The 25727-nt window shown below is 33.6% G+C and overlaps 1 protein-coding gene across 1 annotated transcript in view; it reads right to left on the reverse strand.

Annotated features, from left to right (window-relative positions):
• Positions 1–4778: 4778 nt before the first annotated feature.
• LOC129226955 (forkhead box protein F1-like) overlaps positions 4779–25727 on the reverse strand; it is a 75969-nt gene continuing 55020 nt past the window's right edge. The window contains exons 2-3 of the mRNA XM_054861584.1: positions 10915–10980; positions 4779–4837 (exon numbers count right to left, since the gene is read on the reverse strand). Of these exons, the coding sequence (XP_054717559.1) occupies positions 4779–4837; positions 10915–10980 (125 nt within the window). The remainder of the gene's footprint in view (positions 4838–10914; positions 10981–25727) is intronic.

The raw sequence follows: 25727 nt of genomic DNA on the forward strand, positions 1-25727 counted from the left end.
CATCACTTTGTGCAAGGAACAGTAAACGCTGAGGTGTATATTGGCATTTTGGAGGAGAAATTGCTTCCTAGTATCCGGGATCACTTTACTTCAGTTCCAAACGTCATTTTACAGGATGATTCTGCTCCGTGCCATATAGCAAAACTGGTAAGTAACAATTTGAAAACCTTTATCCTGCCATTAGACTTAAATTGACATGGGGTTAAGTAATTTTTTTCTCTAAACTCACACTCAGGTTCAGAAATGGACCTTCTCAAATAATCCCATTGTTGTGAAAATGCGAGGGTGATGCAATTTTTCTAACCACCAAAGTAACTGATATGTTATGTTGTTTTGCATTCTTTAATTACATTTCAACCCCAAATGATTTGTGGCTGGGAGACGTAATATTCTTCTTCTTTTTCCAAAGAATATATTCGTGCTCTTAAAAAATTATATCTGTTCACACATTTGGAGAACCGACAAAACAATTGATAAATTTCTCCTAACAGTTAAAATTTACTGAAAAAATTTCAAAATCTCCTACATGAGCTGAACTATTTTCGCAATAATGACCCATAAGAAGGAAAACTTCTCAAAAATTTGACTGCGCGCCGGTAGGAATCATCCCCATCCTACAACCCCCATTCTGCACATTTGTCACTTTCAATTTGTAAACATTTCAACTGGAATTACAATCACCTTTCCTCGCCATATCCTCTTTTAATGGGTTTAATCTAAACCCGGGATCAACATTAGTGACCCAGTAAGTCGACTTTCTGAATCATGAGATTTGTGGTAACCGAGTCTGACATCATGGGCAGCAATAACGATAAAACTCTTTGCGCTCTGTCAAATGCGAACATTTTATGAAGACACTTACGACCTAACAAACGGACGATTTTTTTCGTAATTCTCATTTTTCAAATTCGTGAAGAAAGTTGCTTCAGAAAATTATGAGTGGAATCATACGAGCGCATTTCTGCCTAATACAGTTGAACTCGCTTAAAACGAGCATGGAGGGACAGCGATATTCGCTCGGAAAAACCGAGTGCTCGTAGAAAAACGCGTTTCCGAAAAAAATCATAAAAAATCATACACATTTATTTGGTTTGGTTCGAGTTTTTCTTTTCTTTTTTTTTTTTTTTTTTCGGGTACAGTACCAAAGAAGTTGATTAATTTGCTTTGAACTATCTTATTGTCTCATTCGTGTGTTATTGTTTTTTGAGCAATCACGATTGCTTATTGTTCTCACTTGACAGTTTTGAATTCCTAGGATTTTATTCCCCCCCCCCCCGCCTCCCTCTGCAGCACCACCGTCGACCGGCTCCTCTTGATGCTGCTCCTCCAGCGAAAACCGTCTCCAGTTTGCGTCCATATCCAACATACACACGCATACATACACACACCTGCACACACACACTCATGCTTGCACTTTGACACACACACACACAGTCATGCCGGCACACAAACACCCATGCCTACATGCACACACACTCATAGCTGCATACAGACACAAACACACACGCATACATACACATACCTATACACACACATACTCATGCTGTGCACACAGACACAAACGCATACATACACACTCTTACATGCACACACACTCATGCCTGCATACAGGCATAAACACACACACACTCGTAATTGCGAAAAACATAATTTGAATTCAAAAAGCCATGATTCAAATTAATTTATCTTTTTTTTTTCTTTTTTGAGGAATATTCACAGCAAAAGAAACATCGTTATTCACACTCCTGGTAAAGAAAATAGTTTTTCTGCACATCTAAAGCCATCAAGTTTGTAGAGAGTAGTTGAACTTCAAATTTTTCACATTCTTCATCATCATCGCTTCCCCCCCCCCCTCCCATTTTATTTTTCGCCTGCATTTGCTTCAGAAGTAAGTACTTCGGAAGTGATAACATTGGTGTCAATAAATATATAGTTCTCAAATGCTTCTCTGCATCACAAATTTTGAAAAATGGGTCGTCATCACTTGTTTCAGAATCTCTGACCCATCCCTAACTTTCGGTGAACTTCGGAATGTTAAAGTAGGGGTGCGACATCGATGACGATGTTTTGGAAACATCGATGTTTTTGTTAAAACATCGATGTTTTTGTTAAAACATCGATGTTTTTAGCATCGATGTTTTACTTTCGATGTTTTTGGACAATCGATGTTTTGGTTTCGATGTTTTTCCGATGTAGATGGTTTTGCATTTTAATGGGAAATTATCATAAAATTTGCTCCAATTTTCTCGCTAGGTAATTAAATTTACTTATGGAATTGCCAAAAAAAAAAATCATTTTTGAACCCATTTTATAAGATCAAATTTTCTGTGTAGAGGATGATTTTGGGGAAGATCACTACAAGATAGTAGAAGATTAACTAGAGAGCGAGGAAGAGGTCAAAACTATTGGAAGAACCTGACACTGGAAGTCTGGTGCCAGAACTTGCAGTCTATTTCAAGGCTCCAGTTCTTAAACTAAAGGAAAATCCTATACGTTACTCCGGTGAAAATTATAACTTTAAAAATTCAGAGATCGTAAAAGTTCATTTAAAGTATTTGATAGTGATGGCAACTTCTGTTCCTTTGGAAAGAGATGTTTCTCTGAGTGGTGGGATTGTCTGCGAAAAGAGAAATGCGCTTCTGGGTAAACAGTAAACAAACTTCTTTTTCTCCAAACTCAACACCAATATTCGGGGTTACTTATCGATTTCTCCCAACAAGTCGTCCCTCTATTACAATTTGTGTTTAATTATTAACTAACAGTACAATACATATTTCTTGCTCTTAAAAATAATATTTAGAATGAACTTGGTATTTTTAAAATAATTAGCACAACTTTTTCTCATCATTCAACTGACGGTAAGTGCTATGATACATTTTTTCTTAAATACTTTTTTGATGTAAATTTACTTTGTTTCATTCAGTTTGACAATATTCCATTATTACAATAACTAGCTTGTATTAATCGGTGCGTATCTTATCACCAATTTTTGTCCTGTTATAATACCAAGATGTCGCGAAACTATTCTTGAATTCATGAACTGAGGTTCAGTATTTTCAATATATTCTACGGGTACGTATTCTTTTGTATTGCTTAAATTAGTGTAGTATATTCAAAAATGTATGTTATACATTGATAAAAAGATCGATGTTTTAAAACATCGATGTTTGGAAACATCGATGTTTTTTGGTCGATGTATCAATAGCATCGATGTTTTAATTTCTAACATCGATGTTTCGAAACATCGATGTTTTGCTACCCATGTCGCAACTCTATGTTAAAGGGATTTTTCCAAGAAATGATAAGCTGCGCAGGAATTAAATTGAAATTTATGAGTTACAAAAATATTGCTCGCTTTAAACGGGGTTTGCTCGTTAAAAGCGAGTTATGCTCCCATAGATTGTAGGTACCAAACAAATACAGGGCTCGTTTTAGCGAGTTAGACTGTAATAGGAATCTGGTTACACAGAAGAACGTCGATAATCCGAACGTCGAATATCCAAAACGTCAAAAATTCGAAACGACAAAAATCCGAACGGCGAAAATCCGAAACGGCAAAAATCTGAACGTTACAAATCCGAACATCAAAAATCCGGGCGTAGAAAATCCGAAATTTCAAAAATCTAAACGCTCTCCCCTGAAAAATTTTAATAAATTTTTCTTTATATTCACAATGAGAGTAAAATTTTATTGACTTTTGCTAAAAGTGTTATTAGATATTGTAGAATTATCTGCAATTCTGTATACAATATATCTTTGGGGCCCTTATGTTGTGGGGGGCCACTCTCAATTGCGATATGGTAAATCCCCACCTCTAGGTTCGACCTGCCGTACGGTTATACCGTACTTAACCCGTATTTTCTTTTTACGTTATATTTCAGGTACACTCAGGACCCGATTAAGGTATCAGGGAGCGCTAGGTTAAATGCTTTTCGGGGTCCCTTTATAGCCAACCCTTACAATTTTAGACTTTGACTCAAATAATTTAAGCAATTTGGAGGCTCACTTCTAGGCCAGGACCTTATTGCCCTATTCAATGATGTCCTCATCAATTTTTCTGAGCGTATACTCTCAGTAATCCATTCGCACAATATGTGTATGCGATCCTATATCTAATATGTCATAATATTATATTTTTGAAGCTTGAGGGTATACGCTATGTGTCTAAAAAATGTTTGAGTATACGCTATGTGTCTAAAAATGTTTGAGAGTATACGCTATGTGTCTAAAAAATGTTTGAGAGTATACGCTATGTGTCTAAAAAATGTTTGAGAGCATAGGCTATGTGTCTAAAAAATGTTTGAGTGTATAGGCTATGTGTCTAAAAATGCTTGAGAGTATACGCTATATGTGTCTAAAAAATGTTTGAGAGTATACGGCGCATATGGAGTATACGCTATATGTCTAAAAAATGTTTGAGAGTATACGGCGCATATGGAGTATGCGCCGTATGGGCCCCCATGGGAACAAACACCACTGGGCCTATTCAGTAATGAGGTCCGGAGTAAACTCTTTCAATTCGATCTTATGTTTCATATCTGTGCTTATTTTTTTGCGTTTTTGTAAACATTTAGTCCCAATCCTTGTCAAACGCTTAAATTTCATCATTTCTCATTCTTGCATTAAGAAAATATGCATCTCTGATACATATTTAGGTAAGCTATAATTCTAGGACTGTTTTATGTTAAAGCTATCTCACAGTTTTGTGCATAGTTTTTAGTTTTATTCAAAATTTGGGAAACATTTAAAGTAACATTCAAGGTCTTCGGATTTAGAAACTAACATTCACATATAGCAACTAAAATTATGTTCCATATTTTCAAGAAGAGTCGGTACTCTGCATAAGCTGCATTAATGTTAAATTGCTAAACTTTATGCACCTTATTCACAAGAAGTTTTAATGAGAGAAATTTTCAGTGTTTTCAAGAGATGTCTAAGAGTCTACTGAGGTGACATTTTAAGGAAATTCTATTCATTTCATTATTTTTTAAATATTACCCCATAGCAAGTTCTTGAGGGGGGGGGGGGAAACGGACTATAAAAACAGCTGTTTAAGAAAAAGTGCGAGTCTTAAAGCAAAAATCTCACTTCAGTATGATTATGAACGTATAAATAAAATATGGGGAAACTTTCAAAGTAATATGTAAAGTAGTTTTCTAGAAAAAGGAACCAGAGTCCATAAAATTGACGTTTTGAGAAAACCAAGTTTGAAAGTAAAACTGTACGACATTTTAATACGTTCCAGTGCAGTTAATATTTATATTTAGTTACTTTCAATCCAAAAGAAACATGAATTCGGTGTCACCTGAAGGCTCTTGATTTGAATATTTGAACTAAAATCTTTTAAACGAGCTGATGTGTGCATCACATGACTTCCTTTTACTCCAATTTAATGTCATTTTCCCATTATTGGCAATTTTAATGTGATTCAATAGTTTGCTCTCTAAATATCACCAACAGTGGCCAAATCAAAACCAGATTTTAAAAAAAAAATCCCCAAATTTGTTACCAAGTTGGCGACAAAACTGCGCGACCAAAAGACTGGCGATATATCGCCAAGTGTCCGCCAAATTATAACACCACTTGAGTTTACATCGAAATTAACAATGATTTCCCCTCAAAAAGGGGAAAAGACTCCCTTTGAAGCATCCGAAAGCAACCAAAAAAGAAGGTTCACAACTATAGACCCCACTTGGAGTCTACGTACCAAATTTCAACTTTCTAGGACATTCCGTTCTTGAGTTATGCGACATACATACACACATACGTACATACAGACGTCACGAGAAAACTCGTTGTAATTAACTAGGGGGTCGTCAAAATGGATATTTCGGGTGTCTGTACGTTCCTAGGCACATATCCTATTGTGGTCGGGTTGGAAAAAAAACTCAACATTCATTTGGGGGTGAGCAAAATGGAAATGAAGACCGATTTTTGGGTGAAAATTTTTTCGCGAATACAATACTTCCTTTTTTATAAAAGGAAGTAAAAAGGTTTTAGAGTACCAATTCCCCTTAATTCAATAAATTCAGGCGTATGCAGCTAAGAATGGTTGAAAATTTCTTGAAAAGGATGCATTAGCCGACTCTTTCGCAAAACCGGAAGGGTTTTTTTGTAGAGAAAACCGATCTAAGAATAGCAGGTTATGTTGTTGCTTTAGCGCTCGGAAAGGCCTTTGGACTTCTGGCAAAAGCAGAAGATGTGTCTGTCAACAATTCTTCGCCGTCTTTCTCCCTCTCGCACCCCCTTCTCTATCGTCTGCGGACCAAAGAACTTCAAAAGAAAAAAAAATGGATAAAGAGCGGAGGATTAAGAAACAAGAAAAGACAGAATCTTTTAAGAGTGATGCTGAAATGCACTGCTTCGAACTCAGATTCTGAAATTGCGTGCAGTGAATATTCTGCTCATTGATGAATATTCTTATTTTTTTCTTGTGTCAATAAATGGATATTACACTAAAAAAATCACGAAACTTTTACGGTAAATATGTCTGCAAAATTTACATTAGCAAATAAACATTTTACAGCACATTTTAACGGAAAAAGCAAGCGATTGCATCGCTAATCGGCACACCACGTGACTTATGGAGTGAAGCGTATAATTCTCCATTTTGCTCCAGGTCCAACACTAATCGGTGTAGGGGTTATAGAACTGGTCTATGAATCAGAGACCCTAATTTCAAACCCCGATACTAGCATTTCGCTCTTTCCTACTTCAGTAACTAACCACAGCACTCTGTTTTTTTTTCTACAGTAAAATTTTACAGTAAAATAAGATTTTACAGTAAAAAGTATTGGCAACGAGGATGCCAGTAGTTTTACCGTAAAATTTCAGGAAATTTTTTAACTGCGTATGCATAGATATTTTACAAACACAGTGGAGTCCCTCTCCAACGAAATGGATTGGTTCCAGTCAAAAAATTCGTTTTAAGAAAATTTCCTTATAATGAAATTATATAATTTTACAGTTATCTTAGTTCATTTTAATTAAACGTTTTAGTTGGTATCATAAGCTCAAAAGTATTTTTTTGAGTTTCAATTCAAAATGAAGTAGTATCTAACAAAGGACCTCGTTTGTATGTATCTGTAGTTGGGGCAAACCTAACCCGGCAGCGTCGTATGCTGTGATCAGGATCTGCGTAGCCTTCACAATGCTGCCAGGTTACCCTAGCCCCAACTACTATCTGACCATTGATGACATGGAAAGGTGAATATCCGGTTTAGAGACGAAAATGGACAAGTCTATTGTTTTGCAGGAATGGCAGCTTATACAAATGCGTGTTAGGCTTTGAATTAAGCAAAGTTACATTGACATGAATGAAACACGAACATCAAAATTTTCCTCTTCCTTCTCATTCGAATAGGCTCGTCTAAACTGGCCGTTTGTCAATTCCAAAGCAACCTTAAGCAGATAGTATATGTACGAATTTATGTATGTATGTTCGCTACACAAAGTCAGTCGGTTTGACAGATTTGAATGAAATTTGGCTCATAGACGTGCGTAGTCCGGTTCTGAAATAGTTTCGGTAATATTTCAATTTTAAGAAAATCTGAAGTTTGAGATATCTCATCGGAGGAATGTCATATTTGTTCAATGTTTGGTAGCAATATAATGTGGGATTGTTTCCAAAATTTTAGGAGTATTTAAAAACATGGGATTCAATCATTTTTTGAATAATTTGGCAAAGTTTAATGTTTTTTAACAATCATTTTAATCGGTGCGCAGAGTTGAATTTCATTTTTTACGCTTCCGCACATGACATCACAAGTGATGAAATGCCATTAGCGCAGAGTGTAAATTACCATAACCTGGCAACGCGGTGGACAAAAAAGCGTAAACATTTAGCGCAACAAAGTACATCACTTGTGACGTCATAAAAGACTACGACTTATTTTTTAAATCGTACATTTAAAAAAATTAAATAAAAAAATCATTTTTGGGAAAATAAAAGTTTTCTGGCTCCGTGTTATTTTTTTACTTATTCTATCAATTTCAGTGACTAAAAGTAGTACTTTTGACTGAAGGAAACAACCCCATCACTACTTTTCAACAATGCTAATTATTAACAGTGTTAAAAAGTAGCACTTATATTGAATACATTTTACAAACTGTTTTAAATCATATTTACGACTGGGTATGAAAGAAACTTCACTCACAAAATGAAGTCAACCATTAAATAAAAATCAAAACACCAATTTAGAAAGAAATTTTTTTTATTTGAATGATCCCTAATTTGCGCTATCATACAGAGTCTTTTCTGTTTGTTTCTTGGTAGTTGAAGAAGTAATTACAAAAAAGTAAGTATATGATGAATGAGAAAACATTCAATGCAAGAGTAGTACATAAATAATATTTAGCTTTTCATTAATATAAATAAAATTTCAACATAACAAAATGTACATTCAAAGAAAAAACAAATCTGCTTTTAAAAATCAACATTTTCTTGAAATTTCTACGATATTACGTAGTCCACTCAAGATAATGTTACAAAAATATAAATATAAAAAGAACAACTGTTTACTCATGAATAATTAAGCAAAAACAAAGAATAATTTTGACAAAAACTGCACAGGATAAAATATTTGACAGTGGGCAGTGAAATAAAATGTATATAAAGATAATTTCAAACACAATGAATAAAATGTTTAATTTCAAAACCAGTTCCTTTCCTTTCTACTACATAATCTTATGTACAGTTTATAATGACTTTATAATGAGCATTTGTCATTTAATTTAATATTTTTACACACAAAAATGATTTATCACGTTCGCTGAGAGTTATTCGAAGCGTGATTCAATCTTTTCTATATCTTCAGGGGCGACTTGATATTTCCAACTTTCTACGTGGCATCTAGACTTTGAAACAACAACCACCCTATGTCAAAAATATCAATTTCCAAAGAAGATGAGGGAAAATACCTTAATTATTTACAGATTTTATCTCTACCAAAGATTTGTTTTTTTTTTTTCAATCAGTTTGGATGAATGTATGTATAAAATTATATAATTTTAGTTACACTAAAATCACAAGTGATCTATTTTTTTAAATCTCTAAATAAAGATACTCATTGTTCAAAAAACAAATAATATTAGCTGTACTTAAATCACAAGTGATCTTGGTTCGTTTAATCTCTAAATAAAAATACTCATAGTTGAAAAAAAAAAAAAAAAAAAAAACAATTTTTTTTTTGCACTTAAACTACAAATAATCTTGGTTTTTTAAATCTCTAAATAAAGATACTCATTGTTGGAAAAAAACAAATAATTTTTGTTGCACTTAAACCACAAGTGATCTTGGTTTTCTTTAAATCTCTAAACAAAGATACTCATTGTTGAAAAAACAAATGATTTTAGTTGTACTTAAATCACAAGTGATCTTGGTTTGTTTAATCTCTAAATAAAGATACTCATTGTTGAAAAACAAATAATTTTTGTTGCACTTAAACCACAAGTGATCTTGGTTTTCTTTAAATCTCTAAACAAAGATACTCATTGTTGAAAAAACAAATGATTTTAGTTGTACTTAAATCACAAGTGATCTTGGTTTGTTTAAACTCTAAATAAAGATACTCATTGTTAAAAACACAAATAATTTTTGCTGCACTTAAACCACAAGTGATCTTGGTCTTTTTTAAATCTCTAAATAAAGACACTCATTGCTGAAAATACAAATAATTTTTGTCGCGCTTAAACCATAAGTGATCTTGGTTTTTTATCTCTAAATAAATATACCCATTGTTGAAAAAACAAATAATTTTAGTTGTACTTAAATCACAAGTGATCTTGGTTTGTTTAATCTCTAAATAAAGATCCCGATTTTTGAAAAAAAAAAAAAAAAATACAAATCCTTACCAAGGAACCACACGAATTGTGTAATAACGGAAAAAGTTATGAAAGGTAATATTCAAAAGAGCTGTTGAAACACTTTTTGACACAAAAAGTTTTTGCCCTCGTTCCCCCGTTTATCGAGATAAGAGGTCTTAAAGTCGGACGAAATGTTAAGAAACGCGCCAAATTTAAACATTGCCGGGAGATTTTAGGTAAACACGCGACTTCACCGTCTCCATCTGGCAGGAGGTGAAAGAGATATCTTCTATTGCTCACCGAAACTCGCTAAATTTGGTGACTTTTCTTAAAATTTAAGACCTTGTATTTTGATTACAGGGACGCGAGAGCAAATGACATATGCGTCTAGAAACATGTTCTACTATGTTCTTTCAAAGTAACTTCTTACATTGATACTTATTTAAATTGTTTTCAATATCACACTGTTGTATGATTTCCTGGTTAGGACACAGGTAACTGTGATTACTATAACTCAATACAAGGGCGCTGAATCACATTGGTGTTGCACTGAAAATTTTATTCCTTCGTGAGCAAATTTCTAAAACTAATTAAATCTGGTTGAAATCTGAAATAGTTTGTTGTTGTTCTAAGGTGCAGATACAATATTTTCTCCTTCACTACGTTTCTCTTAGAGTTCACTGCTTGGAAATGACTGTGAACTTGACTACAATAAAATAATTCGACGTTCATAACGTTTGTGAGCTTTTCAAGGTGACTTTTAGTGCTTCCAAAACTGCGTGCGAGACCTGCCAAATGATAAATATTTCTTCAATTACACTTTCCCGCTGTTTAAAAAGTATCAAAAATACAAAAATAATATCCTTTTAAAATTCCATTAACGCAAAACGAACCTCTAAACGTATCAACAGATTTCAACGTCATTATTCTACTGTGCGTAATTGCTGCTGCCACCGGCACATAAGAAATATTTACTATCGGTGTAAGTTGGGTCTGGTGAGGCATGCATGCTAGTAGTCAGTGAATTGCAGAGTGATGTCATGGATGGAAGGCTGACGTTTTGTGAAGGTGATGTGGTTCCTGACTGAGTGACGTTCATAGAATAGTTACGGTTGCAGTTCGTTGGTGTAATACTCGACAGACGAACAGACCATGATCCTACAGGGGAATTCTCGGCTGTAAAAGAAGAGAAATAATTAGTATACCTATTAAATGAAAAATTATCATATAAGCTTTGTGCTACAATATGATTAAGGTGAAAAAACAACGTAAATAAAGCGCAAATATTGGAGAAAAAATTTCTCCAATGTATTTTTCTCCAATATTTGTGCTTTATTTACGTTGTTTTTTAATCTTAATCATAGTATACCTATTATCACAAGGACAATATAATGTTGATTACGAGGATGTAGTCTGATAAAACGATTTAGTCAATTCTCTGCTTTGTTTGAGTTTAAGACTAAAGTATTTTTTTTTAGCTACTATGAACAATAATTATTACAATAAACTAATGAATTCATCATGTACAATATAGATTACTTTTGATGATGAATATTTGCATATGACGTTTTAATGACGTCATCTTTAAAATGATGTCGGTATTAAAAACTGAAAGATATTATTCTTTTAAATTAAATCATTCTAGACCAGAGTTTTCCAAATTGTGGTCCGCGGACCCTGGGTGTCCGTGAGTCCATGCCAGGGGGTCCGCGGTGCTATCCAGCTAAAACGTTAAATATAATGGAGATTGAATAACGAGTAACGATATTTTAATTCAAAAATAAAGCACATTTATGAGGAATTTAAAAGTTCTTGCTTAAGTACTTGCAGAACGCAGCAGTCCCCCCTCTCTCGGAACTCTCGTAAGTAAACACACTACGACTACATATTAATTAATTTCGTGTACATGACTGAACACACTCAAACTAGGCTAACAGTTTTTTGTTCATTAACTTCAAAAGCTCCTTTTTATTAATAAACTTGTAGTAGAAATTTGGTGATAACATTTTTAGGGAGGGATGAGCATCCCTGTTGAGTACAGAAGAGTAAAACCCCTCCCAACAGACACCCCTCAAAGGCGGAAACCCTTCTTATGCGGACAATTTTTAATTCCCCAGTTCCAATGCAAATAACATTATTAAACCCCTGTCCTACGGACACCTCTCTATTGCGGACAAAAAAATTTGTCCCGTTAGTGTCCGCATTAGAGGGATTTTACTGTACAATGTATATAATCTACGCGTAAAGCCTATGGAATGTGTATCCCCCACTTCAGTGACGGAATACGATGTATCATCTTAACCCAGAAAAGAACTAAGTCCCCCCAGGTCTCTGACTGCTACAACAAATAATGTGGACAGTGTTTATCATAAAAATTTTCCATCTGGAAAAAAAGCTATTCGCTCCACCACTACTTCTGCCAATATATTTTTAACGCCTGTATTTCATGGGATCTCAGCGAAGGAAACAGGAAGAAAAGAACAAGATATCTTGGTTTTTAGCGCTTAATATTTTTTTCTAACCGTTTTATTTTCCGACTCGCCGAAATGCAGTCGCTGCAATCTGTGCTCAGTTTATCTTAAAAGATACGAATTGCTCCTGAATCGACAAAGCTCCCTTCTGCGGAGACCACGTCAGCGTGTGTGGTCTAATAGTAGGAGAACATGAGGGGGGGGGGGGATCAAAACTACGCTGTCGTCGTTCAGTATCTCGGTTCCGAACTCTGGTTTCAATTTTCAAATTCCCGAAGTTTTACTGAGGGCATGAAAGAGAAGTTTATAGAGTGATAAAGATACCAAAACAAAAATCGAAAATATTCAAATCATCATTCAGTTTTTAATACACAAATAGTACATAAGGTTTAAAACACTCTTACTTTTGAAAAGATGATATTAGTATCTATATTTCTACAGATAGTTTCGGTTACTTAAATTTAAAAAGTTTCACTGAGATCAATAAACACATAACTTAAAGGAGTAAAAAAAAAAAAAATATGAAATCAAATAATAGGGTTGCCATCCAAATTTTGCTTCAAAATAGTTGCTTTAGTAGCCTAATTTGTAAAAATAAGTCGCCTAAATAGTCTCCTCAGCACAATGATTAAGTTGCATTTCTCACCCATTTAGTTGCTTTTTCCAATTTCTTTTAACTATTTACTAACTCAAAAAATACTTAGTGTAACAAAATCACACAACAGAAAATCTTAAAACATAGCTATTTATAGTAAATGCAAAAAAAGAAAAAAATCAAAACTTAATTTCTCAGATCTAACATGTGTTTTAACATCATTCAACATTTTTTACTGGAACTACTACTTCAAAAAAGCAACTCTCAGAATAGTAATGAAGTTGGTATTTAAATTTTTTTTTTTAAATACTTACAAATTCAAAAAATACATTGTGTCACACAATCAAAAGATGACTACCTATAGTAACTACAAGACAATAAAAACTTATTTTCCCAAACATAATATTTTTTTTTTCAAGATTAACTTGGTTCATTCAGAATTTTTTAATGGTACTAATAATAATAGAATTTAATGAAGATCTTTTTTAAGTCAAGACAAAGGAATTATAAATTGAGTTTGAACTTGTAAAACATATTCATGAGTCTTCAAAGTATTTAAGTTAGGAGACAGTATTGACACTTTCCCATGCATTTTAAATTTTAAATTGTCAATACATTTAAATGTTGATTTTTTTTTTCAATGCTGATCGTTGATTTGTGTATTTCAAAGTCTAGTCGTTTTTAAAAATTAAGAACTGTGAACTAAAATGAGACAGTTTTTTCATACTACTATTTAAATGTAATAATTAAGCAATAGCTGTAAGGGAAAGTAATTAATGTAATAGGTAAAATGGCTTCTGAAATAAGCCAAGTAAACAACAAACTAGTATAGGGGAGGGGGGGGGGGCACATGTGAACATGGCACCATGACAACGTCAAGCAAAACATCTTAAAAAATTCTTAAATAATGGCAGGGCCAGTTCTACTTCTTAGCCTAACTTTTAGGGCAAGGACCCAGTTTATGTTCCTGTAGTGACAGGTTTTTTGTTTTAGCAGATGCTGATGTAATGTTATCAGATTTCTACATGTGAAAACATATTTTAAATTACCTAATAAGCTAAACTTAATTATTGCAAACCAATACATGAACATTCAAGTAAATTTATGAGTTGTTAATTGTTAAATCAATTTTCATTACATTTTTTTATATTTTATATTTTAGTGCTATTAGTGATCACTTGAAGCAGTTTCCAGCTAAAAGGAGTCAAATTTTCATTTTCATATGAATTTCTCCTAGAGTTTAAATTTTTAGTTACGTTCATTTCTATGTGAACTTCAAAAAACAAGAAAATTAAATTAGAGTAGCTTTGAAAATATTTATTTTGGGAATAAATTTGAAGATAAACAAGTTTGCTAGTTTGAAATTTCGTTTTTGTCCGAAAATACGTAACTAATAACAACTTAAGAACAAAGCTTTAAAAAAATAAGAAATTATTGAAATAAAAATCAAAATAAATTGCTTTAAGATGGCATAAAGTTAAAACATCTAAGACCATTTAAAAATATTAAAACACTAACTGGATGCTAAAAGATTAAAATTTCGAGCGCTGCAAGACATTTTCGGCGAAGCACGTGTTCAACGCTTGAGTGTTTGTTCTCTATATTTTCATTTCTATGTGAACTTAAAAACAGGAAAATTCAGTTCAAGTAGCTTTGAAAATATTTATTTTTGACATAAATTTAAAAGTAAGGAAGTTTGCTAGTTTTAATTTTCGTATTTTTACGAAAATACGTAACTAATAACAACTTAAGAGCAAAGTTTTAAAAAAAATTAAGAAATTATTGAAATAAAAACCAAAATAAATTGCCCTAAGATTGCATAATTTAAAATATCTAAGACCTTTTAAAATAGTTCAAACACTAACCGGATGCTAAAAGATTTCAATTTCGAACACGGCATGCAATTTTCGGCGAAGAACGTGTTCAACGCTAGAATGTTAACAAACAAGAACGGCTTTAGTTTTTTTTCGTACATATTAGGATAACTTAAGTCAAAGCACTGGAGATCATTATTAATAATGCAATTTTATTACAGAAAACGAAAATTTTGCATTTGAATTCGACCTCAGTAGATCGACACGTTTCGCCGTCCGGCGAAATGCTATTGGCTGAAAACTGTATGATGCAATATCCATAGTGTGTTGGAATGCAACTGATTGGTTCAAAATCGTTCTTCCTATTTCTTTTTCAGTGAATTTCATAAAAAATGAAAAAATAGTCGCTTTTTTATAGCAAAAAGTCGCCGTGTTTTAAAAAAATAGTCGTTTATGGCCTGTTTTTTGCCAAAAAAGTTGCCATAGTCGCCTAAGGTAAGAAATAGTCGCAAAAGTCGCCTTTTTAGTCGCCAATGGCAACCCTAAATAAAAAAAAAATGATCTTCCGATCTTTAAACCAGAAATAGTGCATCACGATTAAAACTCAATTTCTACTTCTGATTTAATTCTTAAAGTTTCACTGAGGTCATTAAACACAGAACTTAATAGAGAAAAAAAATCAATGCATAACGATTCCTCGATTTTTAAACCAGAAATAATGTCTCGTGATTAAATTTCTTACTCGAGAAAATATTATTTTATTATCTCAATATCTACGAGGAGTTTCAGTTACTAAATTCTTAAAGTTTCACTGAGACTATTAAACCCAAAACTCGATGGAGTAAAAAAATCAAAACATGAAAACAATATATAAAAGACGATTTCGCTAGCTTTAAACCAGAAATATTACGTTTAAAACACTCCTTCCTATTTAAGAATATATGATTTCAGTATCTCAATTTTTACCTGTGGTTTCAGTTACTGAGATCATTAATTACAGAACGTAATGGAGTAAAAAAAATTAAACATACATAAAAATGATCTTTCGATCTTTAAACCTCAAGTAGTGTTTCACGATTAAAATTCTTACTCGAAAATATTATTTTAATACATATCTCAAGTTCTAACCTCGGTTGCAATTATCAAATTCAAGAAGGTATGTTAACAGCATAAAACATGGAACTTAACAGAAAAAGAGTTACTTTACTCACAGCATTAAACATATAATTTAATGAAAAGTAAAAAATATATATATATATATATATAAAACTAATTTGAATTCCGAAATTTTTAATTCAAATTATGTTTTTCGCAATCACGAGTTTCGGCAGGACCCTACTCATTGGCATTATAACTTATACTAACTACTACTTATTGGAGTATTGTTTCTAGAAACGGTTTCTGTCCCCTCAAGCCTGCCGCTCCTCCTGGTCAGTTACATTTGTATAGTTGTGTGTGTGTGTAAGCTTGCGTGCGTGCATGTGTAGTCTAGGCTTGTGTGTGTGTGTAGGCTTGCGTGCGTGCATGTGTAGTCTAGGCTTGTGTGTGTGCGTACACCTGCGTGTATGAACGTAGGCGTGGGTGTATGTGTGCAAAGGTGAGTGTGTGTAAAGGCTCGCGCGTGTGTGTGAGAGTGTGTATGAGCTCGCGTGTGTGTAGGAGGATATGTACGCCACCGGATTCCGGGGGACAGTGGTCAGGACCAGAGGAAGCGCACCTGCAGATGCCGATGGGTGGCGGCTCTGCAGAGGCCCCTGTTCCAAGCTGAAAAAGGAGTCAGATGCCAAAAACGGTCAAATGAGAACAATAAGCAATTGTGATTGCTCAAAAAGAAAAAGAAAAAAAAAAAAGAAAAAAATTTAATTTGAATTTGACATCTTGAATTCAAATTATGTTTTTCGCAATCACGAGTGTGTGTATGTGGGCGCGTGTGTTTGTGTGTGGGGGGTATTTGTGTTTGTGTGTAAGAGGGTATGTGTATGTGTGTGTAGGCATTTGTGTTTGTGTCTGTGTGCAGACATAAGTGTGTGGGTAGTTGTGTGTATGAATGTGTGTGTGGAGGGTATGTGTATGTGTGTAGGCATATGTGTTTGTGTCTGTGTGCAGGCATGAATGTGTGGGCAGTTGTGTGTATGTGTTTGTGTGTGTATGTGTTTTTGTGTATGTGTGTGTGTGCGTGTGTGTGTAATTGTGTATGATGCGCATGTGTGTAGGATATGGACGCAACCTGGAGATGGCTTTCGCTAGAGGAGCAGCATCGTGAGGAGCCGGCCGACGGTGATGCTGCAGAGGGTGCTGGTGGGAAAATAAAATGATAGGAATTCAAAACAGTCAAATGAGAACAATAAGCAATCGTGATTGTTCAAAAAACCCCACCAAAACATGATTCAAAATCTAAAAACGAGTACAACGCTTTTCAAATAAGAAATAATACCTAAACGTTTTAAAATACTCAAATTTATGAAAATATGATTTCGGTATTTTTACTCGTAGAAACAATATACAAAAATGTTCGCTCCATTTTTAGATCAAAAATGATACCTTACGATTGACATTCTTACTTCAGTAAATAGGATGTTAAGATCTCTTTTCTTAACATTGGTTTATTTTTGAAGTTTCACTGAGAGCATTAAATGTGGAAATTTATTCGGAGCATAGAGATCAAAATATGAATAAAAAATAAGAATGGTCATTGAACTTTTTAAGCCGAAGTAAAAGCTTGTGAATTAAAAGGCTGTTTACTTTCGTAATAATTATTAGTAAGTAATAATTTATTATACTTACTTTAGCTAATAATTTGTTTATCATATTAGTTCATAATGAGTAGTAAAGGGAGATCTAAGAATAAAAGTGATCAAATAGTTTTGAAGTCAGAAATATCTTTTGACTAACAGCAAAGCGAGGGGGGGGGGTAAGTCCCCCCAGAGGCCTTGGCTTTATAAAATTATTATTGCCAATCCTAACACAACACAAAGTAAGAACTTTTCATCAAAGATTCTAGCAATTCTATGACAAAAAATCCTGTATAACTTAAAATTTGTTTTGCCTAATGAGGAATGGGAATATATTTTCAAATGGGTATAGTGCGCCATTTTCTTTTCTTTCTTTTTCTCTCTTTTTTTTTTTTTTTTTTTTGAAGGTTTCTGAATATTTGAAATAACCAGTTCATGAAAGAGTGCATGCATATTGAATATAAAAGCTTTTTAATTAATTACACAGTGGGATTCAGTGCTCTCGATATATATGTTTATACAGTTAACGTTCTATAGAATGACCTCCTATTACTGCGAAACTTCCGTTATAACGACCGATGTATAAAGTCTTATTTCCTATTCCATGGATGCAATGTTATTTTACCGTCCATTAGAGCGATCGAACTGAAACGCTCATTCCAATGTAACGTCCAAATCTAGTTTAAATTTTGTATTAACCTCTGGACTACCTATTCGAAAACTAATATTTAAACATTTATGTTTGTAAAGATAAAATATTTCCATTGAAAAGAATTATTTGTTCATATAGGGTCTAAGAAGTGTTGAAAACCGCACACAAATGGCTGACATTACAAATGATATTTTTTTGAAATAGTCAAAAAATCACAATTGCAGCAGAAAATTTTTAAAAAAAGAAAGAAACTAACAAAAAATTTTAAAAAAATATTTTGTTACTTTGTTATTTCCTTGATTTTCTTTTAAAACGAAGCATAGCTATGAGAAGTTATTCGTTCATTTTAAAAAAGGATTAAGTAACATGTAATGCGTTACAACGACCTCTCGTCGTTATAGCGACTGATTTTGTTTGGACTTCAGAGGTCATTATAACGAGTGTGGACTGCATAAAGCATATTTTTAAAAAAAATTCTGGAATATCAAATTCATATCGTCCCTTCGTAAGGCTTATGATAAGACAAAGTCAACAATAAGAAAAATAACTCAGCACATAAATTCTAAATTAAAAAAAATCTTCTGCAAGAACCGAAAAATTGCCAAGATTAACACTTCGATTTTCCCGAGCCTCAAAACTTTTTTCCAAACCTCCGTTTTTAAACGGTCCTCGTTAGTGGTTCAATTCATCATTCGCGGGGTTAATTACTGAAAATAACTGTGCAATGCAGAGGGAGATGCTGCAGAGTGATGGAGTGGAGACAAGTTCAAAGCGCGTGGCATCGGAGATCTCATTTCGTATTAGGAAAAAGAATGATGCCACAATTAGCGGCGGCGACGGCGTTTTGACGACATCTTTAATGTCCGCGGGTTATTTGAGTCGCATTTACAGTCACTTTACGACTTTTTTTTGGACTGTAAATTGTCCTGCGCGGATTTATTTCGGAAAGCAGGAGGCAAAAGGGTGCTTTCCGTTTATGCGTGATCAGGAGTGCCCGTAGGGTGGGGGGTATGGCGCAAGTTGCGTTATCAAAATTTTTGGGGGGTATTTTAAATTTTTTTTAATGATATTCAATTAAATGTATTTATTGATTTATTTTTAAATTTCAATTTTTCATTTTATTTTATTTATTCAGTTTATCTTTTATTTCATTATTTTTTCCTCGTTTGTGTGTGTGTGTGTGTGTGTGTGTATGTGTATGTATGACATTAAAAGTCAGAACTTTTCTAATAGAATAATAATAATAATTAAAAATAAATAAATAAATAAAATTATTTAAAAATAAATAAATTTAAAAAAGGGAAAGAGGGTTGAGAAAAATTTGGGGGGGGGGGGGAGGAGTATTTGCGGGAAGGGCACCCCTGCTACGTAACGATAGAGGAGAATTGAAAGTTGAATTTTTTGAAAATAGCCACGAATAGGTGCGATATGTAGGGGAAAGGGGTGTTGAAGGTCCCTTCCCCCAGAATCCCTGAGTTTAAGTTGTGTTACCAATTTTAGAATAGTTATAAATATATGCTACTAACCAGCGAAACACGTGAACAATAATAATGAAAAACGTTAAAAAAGTGAACAATCAAAAGAGCATATTGAGATATTACTTGCCCTCGTGCCCCCATTATCGAGATATGAGGTCTTAAAGTCTTTCGAAGTTTTAAGAATAGCGCCAAATTTAAAGCCTTGGCTAGTAATAGAAGATACTCGGTGATTTCATCGTCTGTATGCGCAGGACATCCATTTGCAAAGCGAGTGAAAGATGTCATCCATTACACACCGAACTCGCCAACAGGACAAAATTTTGGCTGCACTAATTGAGACAGTGAGAAGCAAAGGGATGTAAGTGGTCGTTTTCAAGTTTTGAGTAAAACGCGTTTAAAGATTGCTTCCTCGGTAGACTTTCATTGAAAAGTTTTTCTAAATCATGCTGTAAAGCAGCACCTACCAAGGCTACTAGTACTACCTCTTGCCACAAGACAGAGGAGATTTTCACCTACCATTTGTATTGGTTTACTCAAAATTTTCAATTTTGCCACTTGCATCCCTTTGCTTCTCACTGCCTCAATTGTCTCGAGAATTAAAATTTGCTAGTTAGCAACTTGATTTGAAGCAAATGCAGAACAGTTCAGTTACAGCATCCAGAGACTACAGTTCCAAAGAGGCAAAACATTGCAATTTTGCGCAGACAAGGTAAACATTTCAATGGACAGGTCATATCCACCGTATCTTGGTTTTACTTCTTTGAGCAGCCATTAACCCACTTATAGCTGCTCAAAGAATGCCCAGAGTAGAACATTTCCTACATTTACTTGAATTGTGAATTAACAGTATTAATTCAACACTGTATTTGAAAATGGATCTGATATTATAAAGCTCCAGAGAAAATACGTTTCACTGCATTTGTTGCCACAGGCGTGCACTGGGAGGGGGGACACCTGTTGGCACGGGCCCGAGCCTGAAGCAAGCCCAATATACTAGGCGTGAAATATAGGGGTAAACAATATGGAGGCGAGCCTGGAAAAGTCATTTGTGACGGGCCCCAAAGTTTCTGTGCACGCCCCTGTTTGTTGCTATAGTTTATGTAGCTGCTGTCTGCTAACCGCAATAGAATGAGAAACGTCCATGCCCAGCAAAGTGACATACACAGGCAGTCTTGATTGCTCAATAAAAACATTCCTTTAGTCTTATATTTAATGAACTCGAAGGCAAGTTTGATCAAGGAATCAGATAATCACATCTAAGTTCACTCAATCTGATTATTTTCGATCACAAGCGTTATCGAAGTAGGTCAAAAACAGACAAATCCTTTTGACTAACTCTTAAGCAAAAGATAACTTTGGTGAAAACTTTTCATTCTATTCTAGAGTTGAAATACAAGTGTTAAAATCAATTAGCAGAATTGAAGATTGCATGATTTACTCGCCACTGGCGCAAGATTTTTCAGACAAGGCGAGAGTATTTTACGTAAATTAATTTGCTTATTTATTTTTTATACATATATTTCGCTTCGACACATAAATTAAACGCAACCGCTATACTTGGCCGGAAAAACAAAAACTACGGTATTTAGGCCATGCAGATTAATAAACCAAAATAACAGAAATCAATTACAAACAACATAAGCAAAATAACTTTTAGATTTTTAGTTCTAAACGCTGTAAAAATTGATTCATTTCATTTACAATTGTACAATTTAAGGCATAATAATAATACTAATATATATTTTTTTAATTTGCATTGTTTTTAAATTTTGTTTAATATTTTTAAAATAAGTTATAGGATTTCTTTTTGTATTGGGTCATTTTTACACGAAAAATTAACAATCTGTTTGCTTTTTGGAATATAACACGAATGTTTTTAACTACAATAAAAATAAATTCCAATTACTTGGAATATAGGGCAAAAAGGGGCCCATGTGAAAAATTTATTAAAAATAATTATCTATTTCTCAGCGCAAAAATGTCCCAATGAATGAATAGTTGTTTCTTTCCATCCTAGATTTTTTTGAGATTTTAAAAAGCATCTTTTTAATTTATCGCATTTTTTAAAAAAAATTCTTCATTTGTTCACATGTGCCCCTGGGAGCACATGCGAACAAGTCTGGGGCAGATATGAATTCGATTAAAAAATGCAGGACAAGCATCATATTTTAAAAGATATGAAACACAGAGGGTAGGGTGGCCCAAAGCGGGTAGTTTAACGAAGAACGAACAAAAATGATAGTTTTTCTCTTTTTATCGCTACAATTTCGGTTTTATTTCCTAACAGGGTTCTTGAACTTTGAAGTGCTTTTTGCATTATTTCAGACCCAATATTTATTTATTCTCAAGCATTACAAACACTTGAAAAGCCCGCTTTGTCCTATCAGGGGGCCTAAAGCGGGAAAGCCGTTCGGGTAAAGCGAGTAAGCTTAACTAATTGTATTTTAATACATTTGCCAATCAAATATGATGTTATAAATGATTAAACTATTTGACTAGCTAACTGCCAGTATAAAAATTTACGTGAAAAAGTTATATTTATCCAATTTAAATTGAAACTCTAAGTCAGCGAATTTGTTCATAAAATATAAAAAAAACTGATTAAATTAATAGACTATTTAATTGTCATCATAAAAAATAACTTTTTAAACCTGTACGTATCTTAATGAAATAGAAAATCTGAGGCAGCATATGTGTCAAGAAATTATTAATAATTATATGATTAAATAAATCTTATACTCGCTTTGCCCAAAGGCATGTTTTTTATTTCAATAATTATAACCTTAGATTTGAAAAAGAAACAAACAAAATGAACATCGTTGTTTGTATGTAGGTGGATGGCGTCAGAATAACGTAATATTATTGGCATTTAAAAAAATAAACTGGTCTTCGACTAATCACAAATTACATACCTTTAGTTTTAGATATGTGTATAAATTTTCTTACTTTATGCCTGGATACGCCATGCCTCTTCACTGCTGTTTCGCTGTGACTGATTGGAACTCGGGGGTGTTCGGGTAAACAACGACAAACACATGCATTACAGCTTGTACACCATGCGGCGGCTTACGAATGCCTACCCGCTTTGAGCCACCCTCCCCTACGTATATATCAGTTACATTGAGTATGTAACCTGTACTGCATACTGTACAAATTTAATTGCACAGTAATTTTGTCATTAAGAAAATATTTTATCCCAAATATATGACTTTAAACTTCAGTTTTTAACTAAATGAGAACATTTTTTGTATTTTTCATTTCTGTAAGTATTCTATAACACCAAATTGTTGCCCAACTATTGAGTAACAAAAAAAAATAAATAAATAAAATAAAATAAAAATAAATAAATAAATAAATAAAAGGTAATACAAATAAATAAAGCAATATTTAGTAATAATTATAATATTTAACAATAAATTTACAAACTGATTGAGTAAAAATAATAACAAATATGTACAAATATTTTTACACTTATATTACATTACACTAATATTAATATTACGCAGAGAATATGGGAACTGTTCATATGTGCCCCTAGATGTTGTGTTCACAAGCATTCCATCATCTACCTTGAATTAAGTTACAAAAATAAGGAATTTTTAATTTGATAAAAAAAGTTTAAACATTGATATAAATTTAATTGAATGTTTATATAATGATTTTCAATAATTAAGTTCTTCCTAATAGTGAGTTTAAAATATGTTTTTGCGATTAAAAGACTGATAAAATTACATACAACATCTGCTAAAACAAAGAAGTTACTACCACAAAAACGTAAAATGGCCCATTGCTCTAAAAGTTAGGCCAAGAGGTAGGACTGAAAGAGGTTTTTTTGTTTGGAGTTGTCTCAGTAAAACATGTTCACATGTGCCCCATATTCACATGTTTCCCCTAAAATTTTTAATATGATTCTATGTTAGTTTGTACTTTTCGTATGAATGTTGTTAGTATGTTATGATTCTATGTTAATTTAGAAAATAAATAGTGTTGTTTGAATTATTTTGCTTAGTTATAAGAACTATTTTTGATTTATAAACCTTTTTAGATGTTTTAAGGACATTCTGTGTATTATATCGACACTTTTATAGATCTTTTTAAAACACCTATGCATATATAAATAGAAGTGCACTTATACTTTATTCTTTAAATTATCAGGGCAGAAACAACTTTCCATTCACCACACAATGTACTTTTGTGTATTGCGTATTGTTGTCTGGTTACAAATATCTTCACTTGGTAAAGGTTTCTATAAATTCCCAGTCCCTATCGACTATCATAACTATAACTACATCATAACTATACTTTTAGAGTATATTGCTAAAGATTATGTTTGGGAAACTTGATTGCAAATGCTAACAGGTTCCGAAACACTGATTCAACTCGCGGAAACTTTTTAAGAAATTAAATATAACAAAAGAATTTTTAATTGTCAATCATACAGTGTTGCATATCCTGTCCGTATGTGTTTATTTCGGCAAATTCTTCAAAATTTTAGAAGTTTTATGTCCTATGCTACTTAATAAATCTCACTTTTTTGGTTCTTCCTTCCACTATTTAACAACCGTTTGGCGCAGTACAGTCTACTAAGGCTCTAGTGCCAAAAAAAAAAAGAAAAAGAAAAACAATCAAACCAATCAACCAATTTTTTAGAGCAAGGTTTCGTCTTAAAAAATACTAAAAACTTGAAAACACATAAATGGCAAAATCCTTTTCCCGTTTTGCGTGCCCTTGCCTCCAATACCAGTAATCATTGCAAATGCTCATTTGAAGGAAAAGGTAAAGGAAATTATCTTTATATTTACTAATAATAAAGCTGTGTCTCTGGATCTCTGTCTGGATGTCTGTTACGCGCATAACAAGGGCACCCATATAGGGGGGCAAGGCGGGGGGGCTCGAGCCCCCACTTTGAAATTATAACTTCCTTGCTTTTGGTACTTTTTTCGTTGCAAAAATGTGAAAACATTTATTCTCTGGCCATTAATGAATAAGTTATTACAAATGAAATATTTTAATGACTCTAATCTGTCCTGAAATCTGTTTCCATGGAGAAAATACCCTCCTAACCCATGGGGAAAATATCTGAGCGCCCCCCCCCCTTACAATTTTGCATATGGGCGTCCTTGGCGCATAACGTCTAGACGTTCAGCCGATTTTCATGAAATTTGGCACAAAATTAGTTCGTATCATAGGAGTGAGCACCTCTTAGCGATTTTTTGAAAATTCGATTTTGTTCTTTTCGTATTCTAATTTTAAGAACATTTTACCGAGCAAATTATCACCACGTGGAGGAACAAATTACCATAACGTGGACAAGCAAACTACCAGATGCGACCATGGGCGAGCAAATGAACATAGCAAATTGGAAGAAATTCATCATCCATTATTCGTAAATATACAGGCGAACCAAATGACCTTTTAATTTTGTACTACGGGCAAAGCCATGCGGGCACCACTAGTTATGTTAATAAAATTACTCAAGCAAAGCTGGAAAATATATCACCGGAAGATGGTTTCAAGCTCAAAATTATACCCTTCAGTGTGCTCTTATATAAGAAAAAGCAACAAATAATAAAGTAGCCATCTCATCCAACGGCTTCAAGAAGTTAACAATTCTTTCCCGACTTGAGTGCCATTGTGGAAAAGATTTCTGAAGTGCTTCAAGATAGATAGTTGGGAAGAGTGTGAGTGAAGTTGGGTGTCAGGTGATGAGGAAAAGTGAATTCTGCTGTCCTCGCTGGAGTGTGTGGTTCCAGAAAGGGAGGAGGACCGACTTTTCCTTTGTGGTTATATTTTTCAATTCGGAAGAGCGTTCCATTATCTGCATTGTAGATTTCACGGAGGAAGACCACAAACTAGATAAGTTTTCCAGGCCGCATTTAATTGTTCATAGCTTTTGTTCGGACTGCAAGGAACTTTCAGCGAAGTATCCATTAATTTGATTTTTATATAAAAAAAAATCGGGAAATAAAGAGAAAACAACGTAAAGAGGGGAAAAAAGAGTTGATTTCCCCTCTTGATTCGAAGATATTGGTTAGAAGATAATCTACTACTGTAGAACCTCGTAAATCCGGACAAATAGGGGACCCAGGTCGTCCTAATTAATGGAAGTACGGATTAAACAAAATAACCCTAAAATTTAACCAAAGTACATAAACAAACTGGTATACGCAGTAAAAATTGT

The sequence above is a fragment of the Uloborus diversus genome, chromosome 7, assembly GCF_026930045.1.
Source record: "Uloborus diversus isolate 005 chromosome 7, Udiv.v.3.1, whole genome shotgun sequence".
NCBI lineage: Eukaryota > Metazoa > Arthropoda > Arachnida > Araneae > Uloboridae > Uloborus > Uloborus diversus.